Raw genomic sequence first — 25,758 nt, 5'->3', positions numbered from 1 at the left:
CCATGCACATACCGATTGTCTATCATTTATTCTTTGAGAATTTTCTCTGTACAGTTGGACCTTCCATTCAAGTAACATAAAGGGCCAATAAATTAGATAAATTAGATTGCAAGTTCAACAGTCCAATCCAACAGAAAAGCATGCATATAAAGAGAATCAGCAAAAGAAACCAAAGGATACCTTCAGTTGTCCAGAATCATTCATAAGGAAGTTCAGGGGGACAGTCACATCCACAACTTGTGGAGCAAGATCATCATCCACATCTCTCGATTCCTTCCTTTTTTTAAAAGCTTTATGACTTCCATATATTGCTCTTGTAATAACCAGCCCACCTGTTTCTAATTGTTTATTCCTCTTCCTGTTGGCCACATTTTGTAATAACTGATGAGCTTTCTCAGCTGCTTCTCTGGCCTCCTGGATCTGCATTAGACAAGATAAGAAAAAAAAGAGGATTCCTAAACATCTTTCACTGAAGTTAAGGAGATGCAGGAACCATGCATTCCTAGTTTTCAAGAAAATAAGGAATATCTTGCAAGATATAATTGCATCAACCACACCAATATCTGATGTTCAGAAACCACGCATGAAATAGAAAATAAAATCTAATATTATTACGTGTAAGTCGTACTGCCTCTAAACAATGTTTGACATTTCTATTGGTGGGGTAGCTTCAAACCCTAGGGGAATAGAAATATTTAACCAATTTTGACAGGTTTTGATCAAAATTGTAGCAATCTTGCCAATTTTGCAAGATATGGATCCCAAGGAAAAGAGAAATATTTTGCTAATTTCGATAGATTTCACTTGAAGTTTCAAAAATTCCCCCTAGCACCAAGGACAATGTCTAAATGTAACAAACTAAGTAAACTTCAAAGCACAAGAAGTTCCACAAATTTACATCTCCAAAGTAGAATGTATTTATAAAGGAACCAAATGAGAGGCACAGGATCATGTTAAACTACAAATTACTAACAAAAAACAATAGAGTTTATGCTAAAACCAAAACAAAACAAAAAATACACCTCCCAACCAAATTCTGTCTGAATGCATCCAAAACAACTCGCTTTCTAGATGATCCTTCTAGTTACTTTGTTCTCTTTTTCTGACAACGGAGTACCCTGATAACCAAGTCAAATTGGATAACTTGTTGCTAAATTCATAAATTTGATTAGGAATTCTCTCTTTCCACCTAATAAAAAGGAACAAAGGTCTTCTCAAGTATTGAGGTTGCAAAACAAGTCACCAATTTTTTTTCAACTTGCTGGTTCTCTGGGCATTAAAGGCGTCATTATTTTACTCATTGGGGGGAGGGGGGGAGGGACAGAATCATTACTCTAATGTTTCTCTGAAATTTGGATCGCAAATTTTACTAGTTCACGACTAGCAATTTGAATTGAACTTTTGCAGTTGGTATCTAGCCTTGTCCTACACAAGCTTCCATTTACAAACATAAAAGTAGTATCAGTCTCTTCTCCAGATTGGATATAATAACATAGATAAAAATCAATATAGCGCAGTAAATCAAGAAAATCCATGAATACCACATACCTTAATAGAAGATTTTTGCATTCTCTCTAGTGCCTTCTGCTTCTCCCGCTTAAGGTAATAAGGTTTTACAACAAACGTCTGTCATCATATACAAGAGAAATGGAATTAGCACCCATTTAAAAGGGATTCTCTAGCCTAAGGAAACAAATGAAACATCAAATTCAGGCAGACAATGTATTCCCAAGAACAATGCATATAATGAATACAAAGGATAAAGCTGTCACAGAATGTTGAGTTAAAGACAACGTCATGACAATTCAAATCAGTATTTCACATGCCTGGAATCATGTGGTGGATGTGTTCATGTTGATACATATGCTTCCACCACATAGTAACAAGGCAGTATCTATGTTAAGAACCTCTGTTAGAGAGAGAAAACAATGATAAAACATTAAAACCTAAAAATTACTCACAGAAATCAAATATAACGTATTCATTGGTTCAAACTTGACACTTTATCAAACTTCAGTTTTAAAAACTACTAAGTACAAGTCAAAGCAAACCACTCTTCTAGCCAGAAATCCACTTTTACTAGAGTCAGTCTCTCCGTGGTGGATGTTTTCTTGTCATTGGAGGCATTCAAGAAAGAACATACAGTTTCTACTTTCTACTTTCGAGCTCCACTAGAAGAGAGAATTTTTAGAAGAGAAAAAAAAAGGTTTTCATAATCGTGAAAGTATATTGTTCAATCAGTACGTTGGAGACACATAGCATAACTTGTTTCTTTCAACGGTTCAACCAACACCCAAGTGAAAGCATATTGTTCTTTAACATCAAATCAACTGAAGGAATGATCAGCAGATTGAAGATAGAAAAGAATTGAGATATTTGCATAAACCTTGAGAAGGAAATAGAGAGATGCCGGAATCATCAATGCTCCAGTTGCAACAACTGCAGTCAACTCCCTAGAAAGCAAGATCTGCGTATATCCAATAAAGAATCAGAGTATATAAATAGAAAATTTTCTAATGCATAAAATGACCAGATAAAACTCCAACCTCAAAGAGGGGAAAATTACTAAATTGGGGGTTCTAAACTTCTATACACTTGCTCTCTCCCCAGATTATGTCAGAATGAGGCATCAGTTTCTTCAGAGTATAGAATTAAGTAACATGATACAATATAACTACTTTGAAATGTTCCTTTCATTGGGAATAGAAGAAAATATCTATCATAAAAAAAAAAATGACATACATAGACAGACACAGATGGAACTCCATAAGACCAAAATGTCAGTGGGAAAAAAAAAAAAAACACAAAAAATGGGGATAAAGACAAAAGTACGGACAATAAGCCCCATAGACCAATTAAAGGGAGAGGGCTGAGAACACCTAGATCATCTTCTCACAACACTGTTATGCCGTGCAATCTGTCACCTAATATTCTTGGACTGATGTTGAACTTAGAGCACTATAAATTCAATGATGATTCCAGATTTCCAGGGAGGAAGAGGTTCAAGAGGATCTGCCTTAAAGGTTGAGCCATTGAGCATGTCTCCATTTTTTTCCACCTTTCTTTTTGTGTGTGTGTGTGCGTGCTTGCATGTGTTGTGTGTGTGTTGGTGTCCATCATCACTCGAATTATGTTGTGTTTCCATCTATCCTTGAATACTTTTAATTTTTTTCCCAGAATCTCAGGTGAATATTTAAGATGGTCGATATATGCACTCCATTAAAGCTTCAAAGTTAAGCTTGAATAATTAGATTTTGTTGTGAGATTGGGCTGTTCTAACTAATTCCAGCCCAATCGGACTCGAAATGAGTGTTAAACTCTAATCAAACCTTTAATGTCAAAGCTATTACTTGTATAGTAAACCCTAACCTAGCTAATTTAGGTTTAATTGAAGAAATTCCTAAATTAACTAACTATTTATGAAATCAACACCCAAAATAGATTGACCCACCTCAATTAATGTTGAAACTCCTAATTGGGCCATACATGCAAAGATTTGGCCAATCAAGCAAAACCCCAAATTCGGACACGACCGGATCTTGTTGCTGAGCCCGGGGCGGCCGACCGCTCCCCGGAAGTCCGCATCCGGCTCCCCCATTTTGTGCCCTTATGACTTAGACTCCTTAGACTTGACCTTGGACCATCCCAACCTATCGTATAGTGTTTGGTATGTTGTTTAGAATGCTTTTCTCTTTTTACAGTCGGTTTGTTGGATTGTTGGTGGGTAACGACTCAGATTCCTTCTATAACTAATCTAAAATATTATTGTCTCATATTTAGATTTGTTTGTTTCTTGCTACTTGGAGTTTATTCACCTAGGCTAACTACAAGTACAAGTAAGGGGATTCGACCTTAATTTCTGTGTGTTTATCATATTAATTTCAACTTTATCTTTGAATGCCACGCCTACGCATCATTACCTCTATACCTGGAACATGTAATTTTCTAGCTTTTATTTAATGCATTAGACGCATGTAAAATAAGTTACAAAGACATACCGCATTGCATTTCGCAATGATTATTTATATGATGTGAATTTATGATGATGGAATTCGGTAAATTATAACTCGGATCACGCTTGCCTCATTATGTTTAGATCTGACTGGCTAGGTTGATATTCATTACCCAAGATCGCGCCCTTACCAACGGGGGGAAAGGTGTTGACAACCCGTGCGAGAGACCGATGTGTTAGTTCCGGATGCCATCTTCGTCCCCGTGTTAGCGGGTCCCTAATTCGCGTGGGAATAAACAGGCAGGGTTGGTCATTTGGGGGTCTGCGGGTCCGATGTGTTAGTTCCGGAACCGGGCGGGTCCTCACCGTGGTAGAATGGTTTCGCTCGGGTGACCGAAGGGTTAGTTCCGGACCGAGGTTAGCATCTACCACAGTAGTAGTAGTACTTATACCCCATGAGACTTAGTATCGTAGAATATGTTAGTTTAGCACGTCGATCATGGATTTATTGTGTTTGTATGCTTTACCCTCTGGCTCGTTGAGAGCTCACCCCGTGGATATCCTTATTTTTTTCAGGTGATTTAGTTACTTCTAATGTTGGATTTACGGTACGAGTTTGATCGCACATGATGATTGGGCAACCTCCTGATCTAGTCCAGGCTACCTCCCCACTCTTTTATGATTTATAAATGCTTTATATAGTTATAGAATAGTTTCTTGTATACTTTTACTCTGTGCTACCTTTGAGAACTGTATAGTTGTATCACAAGCCTTATCATTTATATTAATGAAATATCATTTAGACTTCTCTTACTAATGATGTTATCTCTATTAATTAAATTGTTTCCGCTACCTCTGATTACTGTATCTGTGAGCAATGATTGTGAATCGGGTACTGCACTTGTGATCCTTGGGGATTGGTTGGATGTCAGAGACATCCCGCCACACTTGGCTCTTAATAACCGGGCCGGGGTGTGACAGATAGATAGATAGAGAGATAGATATGCTATTGATATCTGATTGCTAGTAACATGCTTTTACGACAAAGCCGGAAAATGAAAATAGGTATGTCCCTGCTACCAGCTGCACTACTGATGTCTTCATTTCACAATGGAGGGTAAATAAAGAGAATATTTAAGGCCAAGACTAATGGCCCTTAAAAATCCCTTCACCTCATTAAAAGAGAAAAGTCTCAGAGCTTAAGGCAATTATTTAGGGCCCGCGGATCACTTTAAGCCATGATTGGAAGGTTCTTATGACTTTTCAGGCCCAATCAGCATGGCAGACTTCAATACTTCAGAGCTTAAGGCATTTATTCACAGTTTACAGATCACTTTAGACCATAATTAGAAGGATATTATTGTAAAGGGAGATTCCAAGTTAGTCATTCCGTGGCTACAGTCTCACGTTGTGGGGCTGTGGAGTTACTTTCACCTCATCAAAAAGGCTAGGGCCCTTTCTAGGCAGGTAAATGTCTCTTTTTGGTAGGCAGTCTTTGCATTTGAGAGCAGCCTTCTTCCTGCTGTTGTTGATGTTGTACTTTTATGTTGGGTGAGCCTTACGTCTCTTCTTTTTGCTGTACTTCTATTCTGTAGTTTTCTAAAAAGATTGGTCGTTTATCACACAGAAAAAAGAACAAGGTCTCCGCATTTGAGTGGGAAGTTTTCCTTCTCCCAGAGATTGAGAATTTGAGAACAGCATATTCTTTGTATGACAAGTTAGCCATAGGAGGAATAATAGGGATTTACTGTACTTGGGGAAGAATCAAAGTAGAGTCCTTTGTTTGGGTTGACAGCCTTTAGCCTCCTTGTTTCTCATCACTACCCTTGTATCTTTTTCTTTCTTCTCTTTAATATATTTGGCTATACGAAGAAAAAATTAACAAACAAATAAGAAGAAGAATATTAATTGTGGCCTTCAAAATAAGTTTCAAGAAGTAAATCCATGCAAGCTGCCTTCAATTGGGATACAGTTTGATGCAGGGCCGGAGTATATCACAAACTCCCACAAGAAGAACAAGGGCCAGGCCCAGCTCAATAGGGGCTGAGTGACAATTCGTGGACTTAGTCCAGCCCAGCAGTGGGCTTAGTTAGCTATTTAGATTTTAATTTAAGTAGTTTAAATAAATTAGAACTCCCTCACTTGTGTGGGAGGTTTTCCTATCAGGATTATGTTTCCTTTTCAACTAAGTTTTGTTATTAGCAATAAGATTTGATTTCATAGTCAAATTAGGATTCTGTTTTAGTTTTCTATATAAATAGCTTGTAATGAGCCAAGGCTCCACAAGATTAAAGTTTGAAGTTTATTCATGAGACCTGTATGGTTCAGTCATGGAGTGAAGCCTTGGACAGTGGGATTCGATCCAGTTGGTGGGAAACCTTAGTTACCCTCCTTCTCTTCTTATACTCTGTTTTACTGCAAACAAGGTACTGGTTTGAATCTTCTATCAATTGATCCTGCTGTGTCTTGTTTGATTCTCTGAATCAAGTGGCTCTAATATTAATCTTCAATTGCTATTCCTAATTATTCTGTTCTAGTTTGATTTCATCATTGATTACGGATTTCCTAATCTGCGGTTACCCTGTTAAGCCTTATTTTCATTCTGATTTGTTTAATCACCTGAGACAGATCTGTCCATCAGATCAGGGTGAGACTTGGGGGCATCCAAGGCCTTCCTAATACAGTCCTTCGACCAAGTTATCTGGCTGATCAGATTCTCTGATCTGATCTTATAAGAAATTTCCTCTTCTGTCTGTTTTTCTATTTCAGACCTGACGTGCCTTTAATTACTTTAAATCCAGCCCTTAATTTTAAATCATATTTTGGGAATTGATTGATCCAGCCAAGAGTGACATCCGACCTGAAGCTTAGGCTGATATGACTCTTGGATTTTGAGTAATTGAAATTCTCCTCTGTTCTGAAATTTGTGTTTCAGATTTAATTATTCTTCAATTAGTTTAAATCTGACCATTAGATCACTGCTATCTTCTGAAGGTCATATATCCTATTTATTTGTGAGTGTTTGTCAGAGTTTGAACTTCATCTGAGAAGGTTGATTTTTGTTGAGTTTTCTGATTTGGGTGACTTGGGATCTTGTAAGAGAGGTGTTTAGCCTGAACCTAAGGTTCATCCAGCCTATCCCCCACCACAGTTCCTCCAGAAATCAATAATTTTTTCTTTCCCTTTTCTCCTAACTTCTCTGTATATACATATTTTATAGCCTCCACCTAATGATTCTGCGTTAGCTTATTTATATATTCATTGTACACAGAACTTTTCTCTAATAAGGAATGAACAAATTATATATTGACTGCCTACAATTAGCTTATTTATATATTCATCATGCACAAAACTAGATTAGTCTCCATATAAAATAAAGAATGAACAAATTAAAGCTAATTTAGGAGTAGCTCTGATACATGATAAGTTGCAAGAAAGCCGCTTGAGGTGGCATGGAGGCCTTTGAATGCTCTGGAGGGGTGATTAGATTCAGATTGAATGAACTAAAAGAGCAAGGGGTAGGCATAAAATAACTCTAGAAATGGTGAGGAAAGACATTCATAGCTTAAGACTAGTAACAAGTATGACTTTGAATAGAGTTGATTGCAGGAAAAGGATCCATGTAGCCAACCCCATTTAGTTGAGGTAAGCCTGAGTTGAGTTGTATTGTACACAGAACTTCTCTCTAATTAACAAAATGCCTTCTATATATCAAAAGAGAAATGTGTGTTATTGAGCAGTTACTGCTACAAAAATATCGCATCACCTTACCAGAAAAAAAGTCACTTTATTGCTCTTCGGCTGTAGAGTTTTAGTCAAGCTTTAAAAATGGGTGCGACAAGGACATACAAAATGTACACTTCTGCTTTGGATTTCCCTCCAAATCCTATTTAGTATTACCATTACAAAACTCTCCCATTCACAACTAAAACTACTTGAATTTATCCATTAGCTTTTGTAATTGTTACATCAGAACAATAACTCCCATCATAACCACATCATCCATACAGTAGCTTACTTGTAGATTTAGAGATGTAAATCTATACAATAAACAATTACAAGACTGCAGCCTAAACCCTAGTACTGCAGACCCGGTTAGAGAAGAAGAGAAACCTAAGATAGAGAACAAGAGTTGCATGGGAAAAGAGTGAAAAAATTCACTATCACACACTCACTCAGAACAAAAACCAAATCTTGTCTATTCCATTCTCTCTTTCAAAGTTGGGGGCATATGGATATATATAAGAAAATAACAAGACACTTACTAGATTGTAGGACTTGAATTAACTTGTAAACCAACTCTAAAACTAATTAGAGTTCAAAACAAAACAACTAACCTATTACCTACCCAAGCAAATAAAGACATAAAATAACTAGACTACTTCCAACCCTAGTTGGACCCAAAACCCAGGTTGGACCGGTTCCATCTGGCTTTGGGTTTCCAAAGTTTTTCATATTTGTCCAACCAACCAAGTGCTACTGCATCAATTCGCCTCCTCTGAAAAGAACTTGACTCTGTCGAGTTGAGATAAGGACCAAGGAGGTCATCTGAGTCAACTCGCAGCAGGAGAATGACCTTGCTACCTTCTTGAGCTTAATGTCGGGGAGATCTTTAGCGGAAAGAAACTTCATGGCCTAATTGTCGTGCTTGAAAGAGTAGGTATTCGCATACCCACAATGTTATACCTTCTTATCAAACAGCTACGGTCGACCAATAAGAATATGACGCACCTTCCCAAGGAGGATGTTGCAGTGTACTGTATCCAAATCCACGATAGAGTAGATAAGCAAACACCAATCAGTAATCTTGAGATTAGTGTTGTTCACCCATGCGACTTTGTAGTGAGTTGGATGTGGTTTTGTCTACAATCCCAGCTTAAGAAATAGTGTCTTCAAAGACGACATTAGTACAACTACCGCTATCGATCAAGTAGTTGCATGATTGATCATTGCACTTCATGCAGGTCTGGAAGATACTGCTCAAGTGCCAATATTAATCCTCAGTGACCTTATGAGTGGTCAAAAACCGGACGAAGAACATAACATGGGTGTTACTCCACATCACTGTCACTGTCGTTGACTTCATCTAGCTCACGCTCTACCTCCAAATCAACTGTCTCAAAACCGAGGTGCTCTTCTGAAACATATGGTATGAAAGAATCATTAAATATAAGCCACCAAACGGTTTGGACACTGAGCGCTAATATGTTTGTACCCCTTGCATGTAAAACACTGATAGCTGCCTTTGGCATCACAGGAAGTCTATCGGAACCATGCCGAGGTGGAGAATATGGTCAATTAGGTTGTGAAGATGCCATCGATGGACCACTAGCTTGTGGTTTACTGAATGACTGTTCCTGGGGCAAAGACTGTTGCTGACTGGAACTGTTACCTCTAGGGGGAAAGTATTTGTAAAAGTCCTTTGAGTGTATGGCCACTTTAGACTTTCTTCTACTTGATATGCCACCTGTACAGCTTCCTCCATTGTAGGCAGCCGGATGGATGCTAGTGCAGCACTGATTTGAGGGTGCAAACCATTGCGGAACTGTGCCACTAATACCTCTTCATCCCACTCAAAAATCAAATTGAGTGGCTATATAGTAAAACCTATTGACGTACTCCTCAATTGTCATGTTTTCATTTTTCAATAGTGCAAACCTTCATGGCTTTACTCATCTCAGCCCAGGTAGTGACTAACCCAATGCCTCGAGTCTGATTCTGCTGTTGGTGCATGATCCACCAGACTCGAGCCATGCCCTTCAGCTTAGCCTCTGCAAATAAGATCGTTCTCGCCTCAGTCAACCCGTACCATCTGGGGGACAAAAAAAACTCCAAACTGTGAGCCTAGTCAAGGTACTGCTCTAGGTTGTTATCCCCATAAAAATCGAAGACGTCCAACTTCACTCCTCTTTCAACTCCATAATCATCATGTCGACCAACTCCATATGGTGGTGGTGGTGGTGGTGGTGGTGGTGGTATATTATGATGTGATGGTGGGGTAGGATGTGATGGTGCTGGAGGTGGTGTACCATGAAACGGATCCTGGGGGATAGAGTTGGAAGAATCCCCAGATTGCATGGGACTCTTTCCTTTATCAGAAGCCACTTGTCGATCAATAGAGGCTTGCATGGATGTCATCATAGTATGGAGGGAGCTGTTGGAGAATCTCACTATTGACCGCCATGGCTAAGATATGGATAGAATTTCCAAATTGGTGGTGATTCAGGGGTTTGGAAACCTTATGTGGAATCGATATGGGACCACACAGATAAGAGAATACTCGAATCAAAGAGCTAAATGGAAAATCCCATAAATATAATGAAGTTATCATAACAGTGGCAGAATCGTAAATAAAGTGAAAGTCATAGGAGGATGGCAGTATCATAATTATGGAAAGTTCACTTATAAACACACAAGAAATGAGACATGTATAGATGGGGGAAAACTTGAAAGTTAAAGAAAATGAAAGGAGACTATAATAAGGACAGTAGGAAGCAGTAAAATAGGTTAAAAATAAAATAAAACAAGATGTTGATTAGGAAGGGGAAAGAAAGAGGTTACCATCAAGAAACCAGAAGAGGTGAGGGAGGCCTTGTGATACGACAGAGGAGGTCGTCGACTAAAACACGGATCTAGCGGAAATCCTGTTGAGGAGGGTCTTCTCCCTCTGGCGATGGGAGAGCAGCAGGAGTCCAGTAGATTTCAGCTGAGAAAATGGGGGAGAGGTGACTTCGGCTTAGCAACCAGTGGCGGAAGGTGACTTCGGCTTCAACTGTGGCCTTCAGCTTCAACAAGGAGCTGTGAATGCGATGAAGCCAATCAGGGAGGATATCTTGACTTCAAATAACCATGTATGAGTTCTCTCTCCTTTTTTTTTTTGTAATGCTGCTCTCAAGGAAATCTCAACTTCGAATAACCAGGTATGAGTCCTCTCTCTTTTTTTTTGTAATGCTCTCTCTCGATATCGATCGGTCGATGGAACCATAGAAAGTGGGGGGGGGGGGGGAAGAAGGTTCGGTCAAAGGTCACACGAGAAAGAGGAAGGTGATGGGATCAAGGGGAGGGGTTGCTGCCAAATTGAAGAGAGGGGAGTGAAAGGTTGCAGTGGGTAGAGGGAAACAGCGGCTAGGTTTTAGATGGGGTAGTAGGCTTGGGGAAGGGTTGTCTGTGGTAACTGCAGGGATGATTGGGGTTCTGTTGATGCCTTAGGGTTGGGGTGATGCAGTGGTTTGGGGAAGAAAAGAAGGCGGTGGGGGTTGTTATCGATGAGACTCAAAATAATTGGGTTGGGAGGAAGATTGCGCAGAGGTTAGGGAAGGGTACTGCAGAGAGATGCAAGGGAGAGAGATCGCAGGGAAGGAGGAAGAGGGATCCTTCGGCTCTGATACCAAGTTTTTTTTTTTGGGTGAATAAGAATTTCATTACTAAAGAAAAAGAACAACAACCCTCAAATAGGAGGGGAAGAGGACAAACATAGATCAAGACCAAAAGACTCAAACAGGAGAGCCCGCGGCAAGGAGGGAGATAGAGGAGAGACCCCAGGAGACAACAATGAGCCTGTTCCTTGGGGTGTCCTTACAAGAGGAGGGGGCCACCGAACTGAGTTTGGAAGTAATTTCAAAGGAAATGGAGTTCCAAATCTGGCTAGTGGTGCGAGATTTGGTAGTCCATTTCCGAAGATTACGCTCCATCCAAATATGATTGATCGTGGCACAAAAAGCCATCCTACCAACTGCATCACAGAGAGAAGAGCCTCCAAAGGTCATATCCACCCATAGCCATTCTCTATCGAAAGGAAGAATCCTACGGGGTCTTGGCCAGCATTTTGCAAGAATGCCTTTCCAAATAGCGCGGGAGAGGGGGTAATCAAAGAAGAGATGGTTTGAGTCTTCGATCCCTTTCCAACAAAGGCCGCAAGAAGGAGAAACTGAAATGTGCTGATGCCGGAGAAAAGACTGCGTTGGAAGGCGTTGGAGAAGACTCGCCAAATCTGTAAGCAACTGCGGGGATATCTTGCTTGAACCGCATGCTTTCTCCATGGGCAAGAGGATGACGCGTCCGAATGAGATCCCAAGCAGCTTTGGAGCTGAAAGAACCTGAAGTGTTTGGAAACCACAAAACACAATCACCCCGCTGAGAGGGTCTTCTCTGAATGGAAGACAGGAGGTTCCAAAGGAAGACAATCACAGGATTGAGGGAGGGAGGGGGGATCCAGCCATTTCCATCAATAATCTCAGCCACCAAAGCATTTCTAGATAACCCGGAGCCATAGATAGTTCTGGAGGTGACTTAGTGGAGGAGAATGCCCATGGGGTGCCAATGATCTAGCCACAAGGAAGTGTCAGTTCCATCAGCAATGTGGGAGTGAATGGAACCAAGTACAAGGGGCCGGGAAAGCAGGATATTGCGCCATACCCAGGAAGCATCCGAGGGAATGGAGCCAGTCCATATGGAATCCGATCTAAGCAGCCCCGAATAAATCCAATCCACCCAAATACTTTTCTTTCTTGAAGCAATCTTCCAAATCAACTTAATGATACCAGCTGAATTAACCTCCTGAATCCTTCTAATACCCAAGCCACCTTCAGCCAGAGGGAGACAAACTGAGGCCCAACTAGTAGGGCGGAGAAATCTTGTGGAGTCAGTACCCTTCCAAAGGAAAGAAGCCATAAGAGATTCCAGAGATTTGATGATGGAAGAAGGCAGGCCGTATATTCCAGACCAGTAGATATAAGAAGCTTGGAGCACAGACTTGATGAGGGCCAGTCGACCCGCATAAGAGAGAAGTTTACCCTTCCACAGCTGCAGCCGTTTCCTGATGAGATCCAACATGGGAGTACAATGATGGGCTGATAACCTGGCTGGAATTAAAGGAAGGCCTAAGTATTTGACTGGAAGTTGGCCCAGAGGAAAACCACAGATAGCTTGTAGAGGGGATTTATCTAGCTCAGAGATCCCAGCCAAGAAGAGGAGAGACTTTGTAGGGTTGATCTGGAGGCCCGAGAGATAGTGGAAGTGCTGCAAACAATACATAATGGACTCAAAAGAGGAGATGGAGGCCTTTGAGAAGATCATGAGATCATCTGCAAAGGCAAGATGGGTTAGCTTGAGGGCTTTGCATTTAAGAATAGGGATGATGAGCTGCTGGTCTGTGAAGGATTGGATCTTTCGAGATAAGAATTCCATGGCCAAGGTGAAAATATAAGGGGATAGAGGGCACCCTTGGCGGATTCCCACCGAAGAAGCAAAGTACCCAGCCGGACTACCATTAACAAGGACTGAGAAGCTCGGAGAAGAAATGCAGCAATAGATCCAGTAGATGAAAGATGCAGGAAACCCCATCTTGATCAATATCTTATCAATGAAATCCCACCTCAAAGAGTCAAATGCTTTATGGATATCAATCTTCATAAGAGCAGCTGGGGAGTGGTTTTTTATTTCAAAACCTCTGACAATCTCATGGCAAAGGAGAATATTATCTAATATGTTCCTGCCGGGGATAAAAGCGGACTGATTTTCACTAACAAGGAGGTCCACCACAGTCTTGAGTCTAAAGATCAGGATCTTTGCTATGAACTTGTAGATCTGGCTGCATAGGGCAATGGGCCTGAAATCCGACATAGCTGAGGCTCCTTCCTTTTTTGGAATGAGGCAGAGAAACGTGTGGTTTACTCCTTTGATTTGGCTAGGATTGAAGAAGAAACTTCTTATAGCATTGATGAGGTCCTCCTTGATAATACTCCCAAGTGGCTAAGAAAAAACCCATGCTGAAACCATCTGGACCAGGAGCACGGTTCAGCTTGAAAGAGTGGATAGCTGTGATGATTTCCTCCTCCGAAGGAATGGCACCAAGGGACTGAGAGAGCTCCATCGGAATAACTTTGTTGAGAAGATCATTGGGGATAGAATCTGCAGTACCCGAAGAGCCATTAAGCAGATCTTTAAAAAAGGATGCAGCCATATCTTTAATGTCTTTCACATTGGTAATAGGAGAGCCATCAGGGCCAGCCAGCTGTAAAATTGCATTGAAGTTAGATCTGGACTTCAGAGAACTGTGGAAGTAGGCTGAATTTGAATCCCCTAACTCCAGCCATTTCATTCTGGCCTTCTGCCTTAAGAAGCTTTCCTCCTGAGATAGAAGAACAGACAAATCGAGGGTGGCAGCCTTTTCATCAGCGGCAAGTTGACAATTCAGGGGATCAGATTGAATTTGTATCTGAATTGAAGAGAGCTTGTCCTTGCAATCTTGGACCTGCAAGGAGATATTGCCAAAAGTGTTGGTGTTCCAAATCTTAAGAGCATCTTTCACATTCCTGAGCTTCCTGGCAAAAGCAAAAAGTGGGGAGGAGAAAGCTTGGACAGGTTTTTCCCAGGCATCTTTGACAGTAGCAAGGAAGGAGGGATGGGAAGACCACATGTCAAAATATTTGAATGGTTTAGGACCAAAAGAGGTATAAGGCTGAATAGAGAGAGAGATGGGACTGTGATCAGAAATACCCGGGGTATCAAAAGTGGCAGAGGAAGAGGGAAAGGAGGAAAGCCAGAAGTCATTAACCATAACTCGATCAAGCTTGCAATCTATACGATGAATCCCAGCTCTTTTGTTACTCCAAGTGAATTTTGGACCAGTCCAGTGAAGGTCATCCATGCCCAAGTCATCAATGCAATCATTGAAAGCAGCTATAGAGTCAAGATCTAAGGAATCGCCACCCTGCTTTACATTTCCAAATCTGACTACATTGAAATCTCCCCCAAGTCCCCAAGGTGAAGGACCAATAAGATTTGCAATACTACGGAGATCATCCCATAAAAGAAGCCTCTGAGAAGGGCAGTTAGAGGCATAAACAGCAGTGAAAAAGACGGAGAAATGATTGAGGCAATCAGAGAATTTTAAATGGATATATTGGGCCGAAGAGGAGATCATAGAGACCTGAATTTTTTAAGGATCCCATAATATCCAGATACGGCCATCGGTATGGTGAGTGTAGTTGGATAGGAAAGACCAACCCGGGGCAATCGAGCTCAAAATTTTTGCAGCATTTGGCTCTTTTACATGAGTTTCCAGCAGACAGCAGAAGGTGGAATGGTTTAGGCGAATATGGGATCTAATAGCAGCTTGTTTGCTCAGGGAATTTAGACCCCGAGTGTTCCACAAAACACCGTGATTCATTTGGGCAAGAGGGAAGGTTGCACTTGACATCCCAGACTATGGGATAGCACACCACGAGAAGAGGAGGAGCTACGGTGGCGACGATTGTAGCCAGCAGCAGGAGAGGAACAGGGGATAGCAGAAGAGGGGGGGGATCGGGTGAAGGGGATGAATGGGACTTATGAGAAAGTCCATGGGTTTCAACCAGGTGACCCGATCCGAGAGAAGAGGGGCTAACTGGTTCAGGAACTGGGTCAGCGGGAGCTGGGTCAGCGGGGTGGGCCAGTTTCTTAGATTTCTTTTTCTTATGGTTCTTTGACTTTTTAGTGGAGGGCTTTTTGGGAAAATAAACGATAGGGGAAAGAAAAGAGGGAGATGACAGCTCAATGGTGGGCCCCTCAGATAAGACGACCGAAGGGACAAAGGTGGGGAGATCAGGGTATTTTGCAAAAGAAGGGGATTTAGGAATCGTCTCAGGGTCCTTCGCCGAGGCAAGCACAGAAGAGGAAGTTGCAGGAGTCGTCAACGAGACAGGCGCAGGTTGCAGAGGGGACAAAGGGGAGGGGTTTGCCGCCAGAGCGTTGGTGACAGAGCTTGGGGCAACAGAGGTGTCAGCAGAGGTGCCAGGAGGTTCTTCAGCCATCGGAGAAGTCATACGCGATCTGGTACAAGGAGCAGCAGAGTCGAGGCACTTCTCAATGCAAGTCCCACAGTCAGACTCCAAAAGGTCATCGTCAGATAGGGGAGCAAAAGGGTTTTGTCCAATGGGTAAAGGAGGGATACCCAGGATACTGTCTTGAGGAGCTGCCGGAGCACGGCTATGGTTCCGGTGACTAAATCTCGACCTGGCTCTGCCTCTGGGGAGGGAAGAGAACCGAGATGGAGCTTCAGCAGTGGGAATGCAATTTTTCCGCAAAGGATTGGACTCCGGAGGGGAGCAGAAGGCAGTATCATGCCCAAACTTCTTGCAAGTCAGGCATTGAGGGGGTTTCCACTCATAGTGGACCTCCTGCTCAAAGGAGAAATCATTCCCATCATTGACAGTGATGAAAGAGGGCAGAGGTTCATCGGCAGCCACTTCTACACAGATGCGCGCGAAGGCCAGGCGAAGTTTCCTCATAGTGCGCATGTCTGAGAATAAAGGTTTGCCCAACACCGAGCCAACAGAGCTAAGGCCTTCCGTACACCAGAAGTGGAGGGGGAGACCAGGGAGAGAGACCCAAAGAGGAATGGTCGATAGGTCTACCCTGCGAAGCTGCATATGGCGGTGCCACTGTCTGAGAAAAATGGGCTTTTTCGCAACCTTGCCAAGGGCCACCCTCACTCACACGATTCCTATCGAGTTCATCTCAGAACTTGAAGATGAAGAAGCCGTTGTCGAGAAGATGGATGTCGAGAGTGCCAGAAACTCTCCACTGCTTGGTGAGAGAGGCTTTTACAATGTGGAATGGAGGACGCGAGCCCAGAAAGTGGCCAACTAAGCAAGATTCCCAGAGCTGTGCTTCAGTCTCAAGAATATCAGGGGAACAGACTGCAACCTTAGATGACCCGACAATGGAAGGGGAGACAAAGTGAAGAGGAAGGCCTGCACCAGAGAGAGAAGCATGGTGGGATGAGTTAAAAAGGGAAATCCATTTGGGTTGGCCGGGAGAGTGAGGGGAGGTTGGGATGGTGGTGTCGGAAGGAGAAAGCAGGGGAGGAGGGGAGGGAGGGGTGGTGGAAGACATTACGTGAGTCACCGGAGAGAAACTGCCGGAGTGCCTGAGAAGAAAGGGTTACCGGAGACCTCCATCTTCAAGAAATAAAGAATTGTTTCTCTGAGAAATGAAAACCATAAAACTATTGTTGAGTCTGGATATTGATTTTCAGGTTATTCAGATACCAAGTTGATGCAGACCAGGTTAGAGAAGAAGAGAAACCTGAGATAGAGAAGAAAAAATGCAAGGGAAAGGGGAAAAAACTATCACACTCACTCAAACCAAAATCCAAATCTTGTCTATTCCATTCTATCTTTCAAAGTTAGATACATGTAGATATATATAGGAAAATAACAAGACTCTTACTACTCTAGGACTGGAATTGACTTGTAAACCAACTCTAAAACTAATTAGAGTTCAGACCAAAACAACTAACCTACTGCCAACCATTGTAGACCAAAAACCCGGGTTGGACCGGTTCCATCTGGGTTTGGGTGTCCAAAGTTGGTCATATTTGTCCAACCAACCAAGTACTACTGGAAAAAAAAAAAAAAAAAAAAAAAAACCAAGTACTACTGCATCACCTAGTTGCCTAACGGCCAGCTAAATGAGTCAATTCCCTCTTCACATGATGCAAACAAATTATAAAAATATTAAGAAATGTTTTATCAAGATAAAGCACAGTTGGTATCTTTGGTATCCCTAAAGCCACCATCAAGGCTATGGAACACCTTCTCTGTGCTTCTCTTTGGAAAGGGAAAGAAACTTCCAAATTCCTCCACCCAATCAGCTGGAAGTCCATCTCTCTCCTCAAATCTGAAGGAGGCCTGGGTATTCATCGTATCGGTGATTCCAATACCACAGGCACCCTTAAGCTCATCTGGAAAATCTCTTCTCGTTAGGACTCCATCTAGGTCAACTGGGTTTACTCCCATCTCCTCAAGAATGACTCCATCAGGACTGTTCCTATCCCCCCTGACTCCTCTTGGATCTGGCGCAAGATCCTCCTCCCTCGCCCCCTTGCCCTCTGGGCCACCTCTTCCCAAGGTTTAAAGTATCGGACCGTCTCGTATCGTATCGGCCGATACGTCTCGGTATTGGTCGTGGTCGAGACGAGACAAGCCGATACGTCGCTTTTTTTTTTTTAAATGTAAATGTCTCGAATGTATCGATATGTATCGACTGATACATATTGATACGATACGATACGGATCGATACAGACGAGACGTAATTTAACCCATTATTTTATTATTTTTAAAATATCGATACGTATCGACCACTTAAAAAACACATGGGCCCAAGTCTTCTCAGAACTGAAAAAATCGAGCAGGAGCAGGCTGGCGGAAAAAACAAACTTCCAGCCTTAAGAAAACCATCAAAATACATCTTTAAACTTGGTTTTTGGAGCAGATTTGTTGAGGGCTTTGATTCCTTTGCCAAAAACGATCCTAAAGGAGGTGAAATCTTAGCATTTGCTGCATCTAACAACCCACATTCGAAATCAAAAGGTGTTCTTGAAGGGAAAGGTAGGTTTTTTGAAAAAAACTTGACTCTTTTGTTTAAATCTTTGATTTTTGGTATTTTTTTTTGCTATGATTCAAAGGGAATACGTTAAACTAACTTAGTATTGCATTCTTTGTATACATTTACAAAGATTTGAGTTCAAAATCCATGTTTCTTTGCATTTTTTATCCAAAACCGAAAATTGCTTCCATAAAATGATTTTTTTTTTATTTTCTTCTAAAATTTAAAACAAATGCTAATGTATATTACATATGTACTATATTATGTATAGATCTATCACATTGCCAGAAGATTATATATTTACCCTAAAATCTGTATTTTTTTTTTTATTTTTTTGCTATTTTCTGAATTTATAAAAAACTTTAAAAAATGCCAAATATCATGATTTTTTCATCTTTACTCTTTCATTATAGTTTGATAAAATGTATCATTGGCCGAAATAGAAGAGAAGAGTTAGACTCATATCATTTGTATGCTAATGTAGTATATTAGATTATTATGTCATTTTTTTTCATTATTTTAATGTGAAACTAATTGTAGAAAATATAAAAATGTTTAAATTTTGCTTAGGGAAACTTTGCTAAGTAGTAAGTACATGCAAATGATGCAATGCATGAGATGCATCATATAGACATGTACTTGTATAAATTATTGATGTGTGGATTTTAATATAGTTTAATACTTATATAGTTATCTACTTTTGTTTGGTGTTTAGGACGATGCCGCGACAACAAGACATTGGGTGGTCTTATTGTACCAAGATAAACAACAACAGATTGCATACACAGTGCAACTTCTGTGACACTCAACATCTTGGAGGTGGGGTAACTCGGCAAAAAGAGCACATGGCAGGAGGATATGGAAATGTTGCCAAGCGTACAAAGTGCCCTGTAGAGTTAAGCAGGGCAATGCAAAAACACCTTAGAGATTCAAAAAAAAAAAATCCAAGCAAGCACATGAGGATGAGGATGTATTGGTGGAAAATTTGATGGAAGATTTTGAAGCTTATGAAGGATTGGATATGGAAGCAGAGAAGGACCCCAAGTTGGCATGGGCGATGAGACAATCAAGACATGAAGCAAGAGAGGAACAATGGAGAGCTGAGAAATTGATCAGAAGTTGATCAGCTCAACCCAGCCAGGGCCGTGTAGATATTGGTGTTGGCTCCTCTTATCGTCCATTTGTAGGTAAGGGTAAGGAGCCTGTTGGCCTTAGTAGAGCAACCAGTGTGAAGGGAATGCTTGACGTTTGACCGGTTTACAAAGAGTGGTAAGGGTAAGAGAAAGAAGAGCCCAGATATCAGAGACATGGATCCTAATGTCTACAGACCAAGGGATGCTGGCCAACAGAGGATTGAAGAAAGCTTTCAACCCAAAACACTTAGTAAAAGGATAGGCAGAGCAATCTCCAGATGGTTCCACAGTTCCATGATTCCACCACATAAGGCCAAAGATCCCCACTTCAAGGCCATGGTAAAGGAGATTCAGCGGTGTGGGAAAAATGTTAAGCCACCCACACCTTATGAGATTGTTGGGCCTTACTTGGATGATATTGTCCAAGAGGTGCATGAGTATGTGGCGAGGTTCAAAGAGAAGTGGCCACTATATAGAGTGACCATCATGTGTGATGGATGGAGTGGACCAACAAGATTATCCATCATCAATTTTCTTATCTACTATGATGGAAAGACGATCTTCCACAAGTCGGTTAATGCATCTAGTGAAATCAAAGATGCCAATTACTTGTATAAGTTAATGGATGAAGTTGTGGAAGACATAGGAGAAGAAAATGTTGTCCAAATAGTAACTGACAATGCAACAAATTTCAAAAAGGCTGGTCAATTGCTTATGTTAAAGAGGCAACATCTATTTTGGACACCATGTGCGGCTCATTGTATAGATTTGATGTTCAAGGACATAGGAGAATTGCCCAAGGTCCAACGGTTGGTTGGTAATGCAAGGAAAATCACCAACTTTATTTATAACCATAGTTGGGTTTTGGCAGTGATGAGGAGTTACACACAAGGGGATTTTGTGAGGCCTGCAACAACAAGATTTGCAACAAATTACATTGCAATTGATAGCCTCATTTCCTGAAAGCATGGGCTGCTACAGATTTTCACCTCTGCTGAGTGGTTGACTAGCAATTATGCAAGGTCTGAAATTAGGAGATTTGTTCAAGATCTTGTCACCTCCTCAAAGTTTTAGGCTGCGATGGGCCGACTTTATAATATTATGATGCCACTCTTTTGTCTGCTTCGAGAGGTTGATGGGGATAAAGAGCAGACCATGGGTAAGATGGTAGAGGCCATGGGAGTAGTGAAGAAAAAAATACATGACAATAACCCAACATCAAACAAGAAGTATTTGAAGATTATATCCGATCGATGGGAAAAGATGCTGATTCAAGATGTTCATTGGGCAGGTAATCTTATAAATAGATGACTTTGGTTTCATTTTAAACACTTCCTAAGTTACTATTTATTTATTTATTATTAGAATTTCTAGGTTTCTAACCATCAATTACAAACCATGTGTAGCATATTATTTGAATCCGGATATCCAATACACCAATGATATAGGGTGTAGACCGGATCTATTGCGTGCCCTAAGGAATGTTGTGAACAGAATGGAGCCAGATGTGGCCAAAGCCACACTTGCCATAGATGAGGTTAGAGCTAAATTAGTTGTATAAATGATTGAAACCAAGAATATGTCAAATAAGAGTTTGAGTAGTGATTGGTGGAACTAATATTTTAATTTTTAATACCTCTCTAGGCTAAGTATTTTCGGGAGGCCACTCGTGGTTTTGCTGATAGAATGGCTATCCATGCTAGGAGCACACAACGCCCAGGTAAGTTAGGTTTACCTAATTTATTATGTCATTTAAAATTTGTTTTAAGGTTTTGTCTTTTAATATTTCATTTATTATTGTGCAGCTGATTGGTGGCTCAATTATGGGGGTACTAGTGCTCCACACTTAACTCGAATTGCAATTTGAGTGTTATCCCTGACGGCATCCTCTAGTGGCTGCGAATGTAACTAGAGTACATTCGGGTTGATACACACCAAACCCCGGAATCGTCTCAGTTATTCAAAGTTGGAGAAGCTAGTGTATGTCCATTACAACATGAAGCTGAAGCTTAAATATTTAGAGCTGGAAAGAGAAGGAGATGATGTAGATGTCAACCCAATCGACATCAACCACCTACTTGACGATGAAGATCTAGTTACAGCATGGATAGAGGATACCGATAAGGTATTGGTGACGGATCAATTAAGTGAGGATCGCCAGACAACCAAACCTGATCTAGTCATAAAGAGCATCATTCAACAGATGGATAATGATGAAACACAACCACCATCACAAGATCCTTGCCCTAATGTTGAAGAGGATGACAGTAGCTCTGAAGAAGGTTTAATAAGGAGGACAAGGTCAGGTCATCCGTATGGAGGAACTAAACAAGATGTTGATGATGAGGATGACGACGACGATGGTGATGATGATGGTGACGGTGATGGTGATGGTGGTGGTGGTGGTTCTGTTGCTACTGCTGATGATGATGATGATGATGATAATGATGATGATGATGATGATGATGATGGTAGTGGTGGTAGTGGCCATGGTGTTGGAGGTAGTGGTGGTGCTGGAGGTAGTGGTGGTGCTGGCCATGAGGCTTCACAACATCATGCTGGGGTTCAGTTCACATGTGAGGCAGGATACACACATACTACCAAAGATATAGATCATGGTCCTGGGCCTGCTGGCCATAAGACTTACTCGCGGAAGCCGAAGAAGGGCAAGCCTGCCAAGCGTTCCCACAATCCATATGATAGTGATGTGCTTATGAGTGGCATGGAGTCACTTAGCATTAGTTCTGATTATGCTAGTGCTTCATCAGGCCATGGGCATTATGCATCAGGTTCTTCTTCAAGCTATGGACATGGGGCTTCTGTAGGGTATGGAAGTTATGGATACGGAGAGGCACAAGCACAACCACAACCTAGTGCTTTCACGACATTAGCTACTCCAGAGCAGTACACACAATTCTACTATGAGTGGGAGAGTCACTACCATCAGTATTTCGACTGGGCTCAGTATTGTACTTATGTTCGGTCAGCACACAACATCATCCTAGTCGCTCCTATTCTTGAAGACCCTTACAGACATGACTTTGATCCACCCCGACATTCTTCATGGCAATAGAGTGACTCTACATGTAAGAAATCTCATCTTTTAATCTTTTATAACAATTTCAAAGTGCCGCACTTGTCTGGTTATTGATTATTCACAATTCTTAGTATATATGCATAATATATGACACAAATTGCTTGTTTATATTGTTTTTTGTGTCCAAAAGTGTATTTCCATGTGTATTTTGATCATTTTCATGCGTTTCTGCACCGATCGATGCGTATCTCTGATACGATACAATACGTCTCTTAAAATCGCCTGACCGATACAATACCCGATACCGATACTTAAATCCTTGCCTCTTCCTCTATTGTTGATGGCTCCTCCATCTCCCTTTGGCTTGACCCTTGGCACCCTCTTGGGGTCCTTTACAATGTCCTTGGGCCCAGGTCGATCTATTCTTCCAGCATCCCAAAATCTGCTCCCCTCTCCTTCTTCATTTCTCAAGGCTCCTAGTCCCCTCCCTCCACCCCTCCATTCTTTCCCAAATCTGGCCTTCCCTCCCCCCGCGGATAAGGTTATTTGGCTTCCTTCCCCTAACGGCATCTTTAGCTCTAGTTCAGCCTGGAATTTTGCTCGGAACCCCTGCCCCTCTGTTCCTTGGCACAAGCTAGTTTAGTTCAAAGGTCACATCCCTAGACATAGCTTCACAGCCTGGAGAACCCTTAGCCTTTGCCTCCCAACCCAAGCTTTCCTTCACCGAAAAATCCCCGTCTCCCATTCTTGTGTCTTTTGCTGGAATTGCTCCGAGGACATTGCCCATCTCTTCTTTGCATGCCCATTTACCTCCACTATCTGGAAAAAATCCCTTACATCCATTTGGCCCCGTTGCAGGAGACCCCTAGCCTTTAATAGAGAATGGCTCTAGTTGGACAAGACATTCTCAGGAGCCACTATCTGTGACACTGTTCGAAAGCTCGTATTTGGCTCCGCTATCTACCACATCTAGATGGAAAGGAATCTTAGGAGATGGACCTCCAACTCTAGATATTTTGATTTGATTTGGAAAGCCATCTCTTTCGATGAATCCTCCAAGCTCATCTTCATCCCTAATAGGTCCATTTTTATACCCCATGGAACAGGCATATTGTTGTATCTTGGGGTCTTGATACTTCTCTTTTGCAGCCCCCCACCTCTTCGTAGGTTGGCTTGTGGTTGTGGCTTTGCTCCTCCCCCCCCCCCTTTCTCTCTCTCTCCCCCTCTTCTCCTTTGTACTCCCCTTTTTTCTCCCCGCCCCCTCCTGAGGTTTGGTAATAGAATTTATTCACCAAAAAAAAGATAAGCACAGTTGCCAAGGTTTTTGATCATTACCTTTCACCCATCGAATCATGTTAAAGATTCTATATATATATATAAATTACTTGGAAGATTCAATTTGGATAAAACTATTGCAATGCAGAAGAGTTTCTGCTTCTGCAAAGGTTGCTACAGTTATACAGTTACCAATGAAAATATCAAAAGAATGTCACATACACATATATAACATACATGAATTATACATGGAAAAAATTACTAACTGTAAAGATGTGATCATCAAGGCGCACACAAATAAAAAGATGAGACTCAGCTTACAGGAATAATTATCTTTTGTCCCCCACGGTGAAACTCAAATTTCCAAAAGATTCCCTATTAACAGGAAGAAGAAAAAAAAAAAAGGAGAAACATTATGTACCAACTCCACAGGACAAAAGGTTGTACCATCAACTAGGCAGTCATAAAACAATTCTATTTCAGTTAGAGAGTATGTCAAGCGAACAAAGGATCTTTCTAATTTTATCAGAGGAAAGAGTATAAAAGGATAAAAATATAGCATGAAAGCAAGCGCAAATCATTTGAATATAGTATGAAATGTTACTATAAGGAGATGTAAATTATATAAGTATCACCTTTTAGTTCCTTCTTAGCAAGGTCCCATGCCTTGCAACATTAAATCATTATTACTTTCCGAATACAAATCTAACAAAGAACCTTGGAAAAACAAAAAGGTATGCAGCATTAAATCAGAAAGCATGATACCAAGAATATTACTTGTCAATTGTTTATCTGAATATGCATTTGAATTTTGAACACTCATTGATGTGATGCAGAAACAAGGAGGAAAGAAGCTATCTGAATCCTGAAGATTGGGTGGATTCGTGATCTGGTTCTATGTAATCCTTCTTCATCTATCATCCTACCAAATCAGGTCAGAGTTTGTAGTTCTAAACCCTGTGGCTGTGCTGTTTTACAATTTCTAGTTTTATACTCATCCATACATCCATCAAATTACATCGTAGTTCTTGAATTCAATTGCTGTTTTAGAACTTTGAGTTATAACCAAAAATCTGGTTTCCTAGTCCTTGTCCAACTCTGCATAATTTTCAGATTTCTGATTGAATCTTATTATTGTTTACTGATACATCCCTAAACAGAACCCCATCTTTATCTCTGAATTGAGTTCTGAATATCCTGGTCGATTCAACTGTTCTGGGTTACTTTTCAATTCTCCTAGTCCCACTAGGATTGTTCCATATCTAGAAATCTAACCATTTGTAGATTTATTCTCCTTGATAAACAGAACCTCCGAGTGTAGTTTCAGGCCAATCAGAACAGAGTTACTAAAGTTACTAATTTTCTGGTTCTTATTCCTATACCTGCGACTCTATTGCAAGCTAATCTCCTACTGGATTCTCCTGGTTCGAGGTTAGTTCAGCATCATGATGCTGATCAAATTGGCAGCAAGGTCAGCTGTCTGGAGTAGTTTTTCAATTAACAAAAGATTAGGGTAATGGGGAAGGTGGGAAATTGAGATGGATTGTTTAGAACTTTGTGAAGATCCATTCACAGGAACTTCAACACCAAACTTCTTTGTATCATAGTTGTCAAGGCACCAAGGTGATGCCTAGGTAGCTAGGTTACGAGGCATGCCTTGATGCTCAAGGCAAATAGGTGCCCTATGTTTCAAGGCATCCATACCTAGATGATGAAGGAAAATACTAGTAAAACGGAAACTATGCCTGGTATTAGGGACATAGTTATCAAGGCGTCAACTAGGCGGCCACCTAGGCGGGATAAAAATCCTCTGCAGTGCACCGACCTGGCGGTGCAGCCTTGCGAATTCGACACGTGGACGCAGCGACATCCAACAGTACGAGCTCGATTGCACTTCTTTTTTTCTCTTCTCGAGCTTGGCACAGTTGGATATCGCCGCATCCACGTGTCGAGCTCGCAAGGCCGCACCGCAGTTCACCGCCAGATCAGT

At 41.3% G+C, this 25,758-nt stretch overlaps 1 protein-coding gene across 1 annotated transcript in view; it reads right to left on the bottom strand.

The window, feature by feature from the left end:
* Window positions 1-25,758, bottom strand: part of LOC122648495 (chaperone protein dnaJ 13-like) — a 116,493-nt gene that overhangs the window by 23,631 nt on the left and 67,104 nt on the right. Inside the window, exons 8-11 of the mRNA XM_043841702.1 lie at window positions 24,090-24,143; window positions 2,387-2,467; window positions 1,549-1,626; window positions 181-420 (exon numbers count right to left, since the gene is read on the bottom strand). Coding sequence (XP_043697637.1) covers window positions 181-420; window positions 1,549-1,626; window positions 2,387-2,467; window positions 24,090-24,143 — 453 coding nt within the window. The remainder of the gene's footprint in view (window positions 1-180; window positions 421-1,548; window positions 1,627-2,386; window positions 2,468-24,089; window positions 24,144-25,758) is intronic.

This window comes from Telopea speciosissima, chromosome 1 (assembly GCF_018873765.1).
Source record: "Telopea speciosissima isolate NSW1024214 ecotype Mountain lineage chromosome 1, Tspe_v1, whole genome shotgun sequence".
NCBI classification, from domain to species: Eukaryota; Viridiplantae; Streptophyta; class Magnoliopsida; order Proteales; family Proteaceae; genus Telopea; species Telopea speciosissima.
This window is presented reverse-complemented; position numbering and strand designations above follow the sequence as displayed.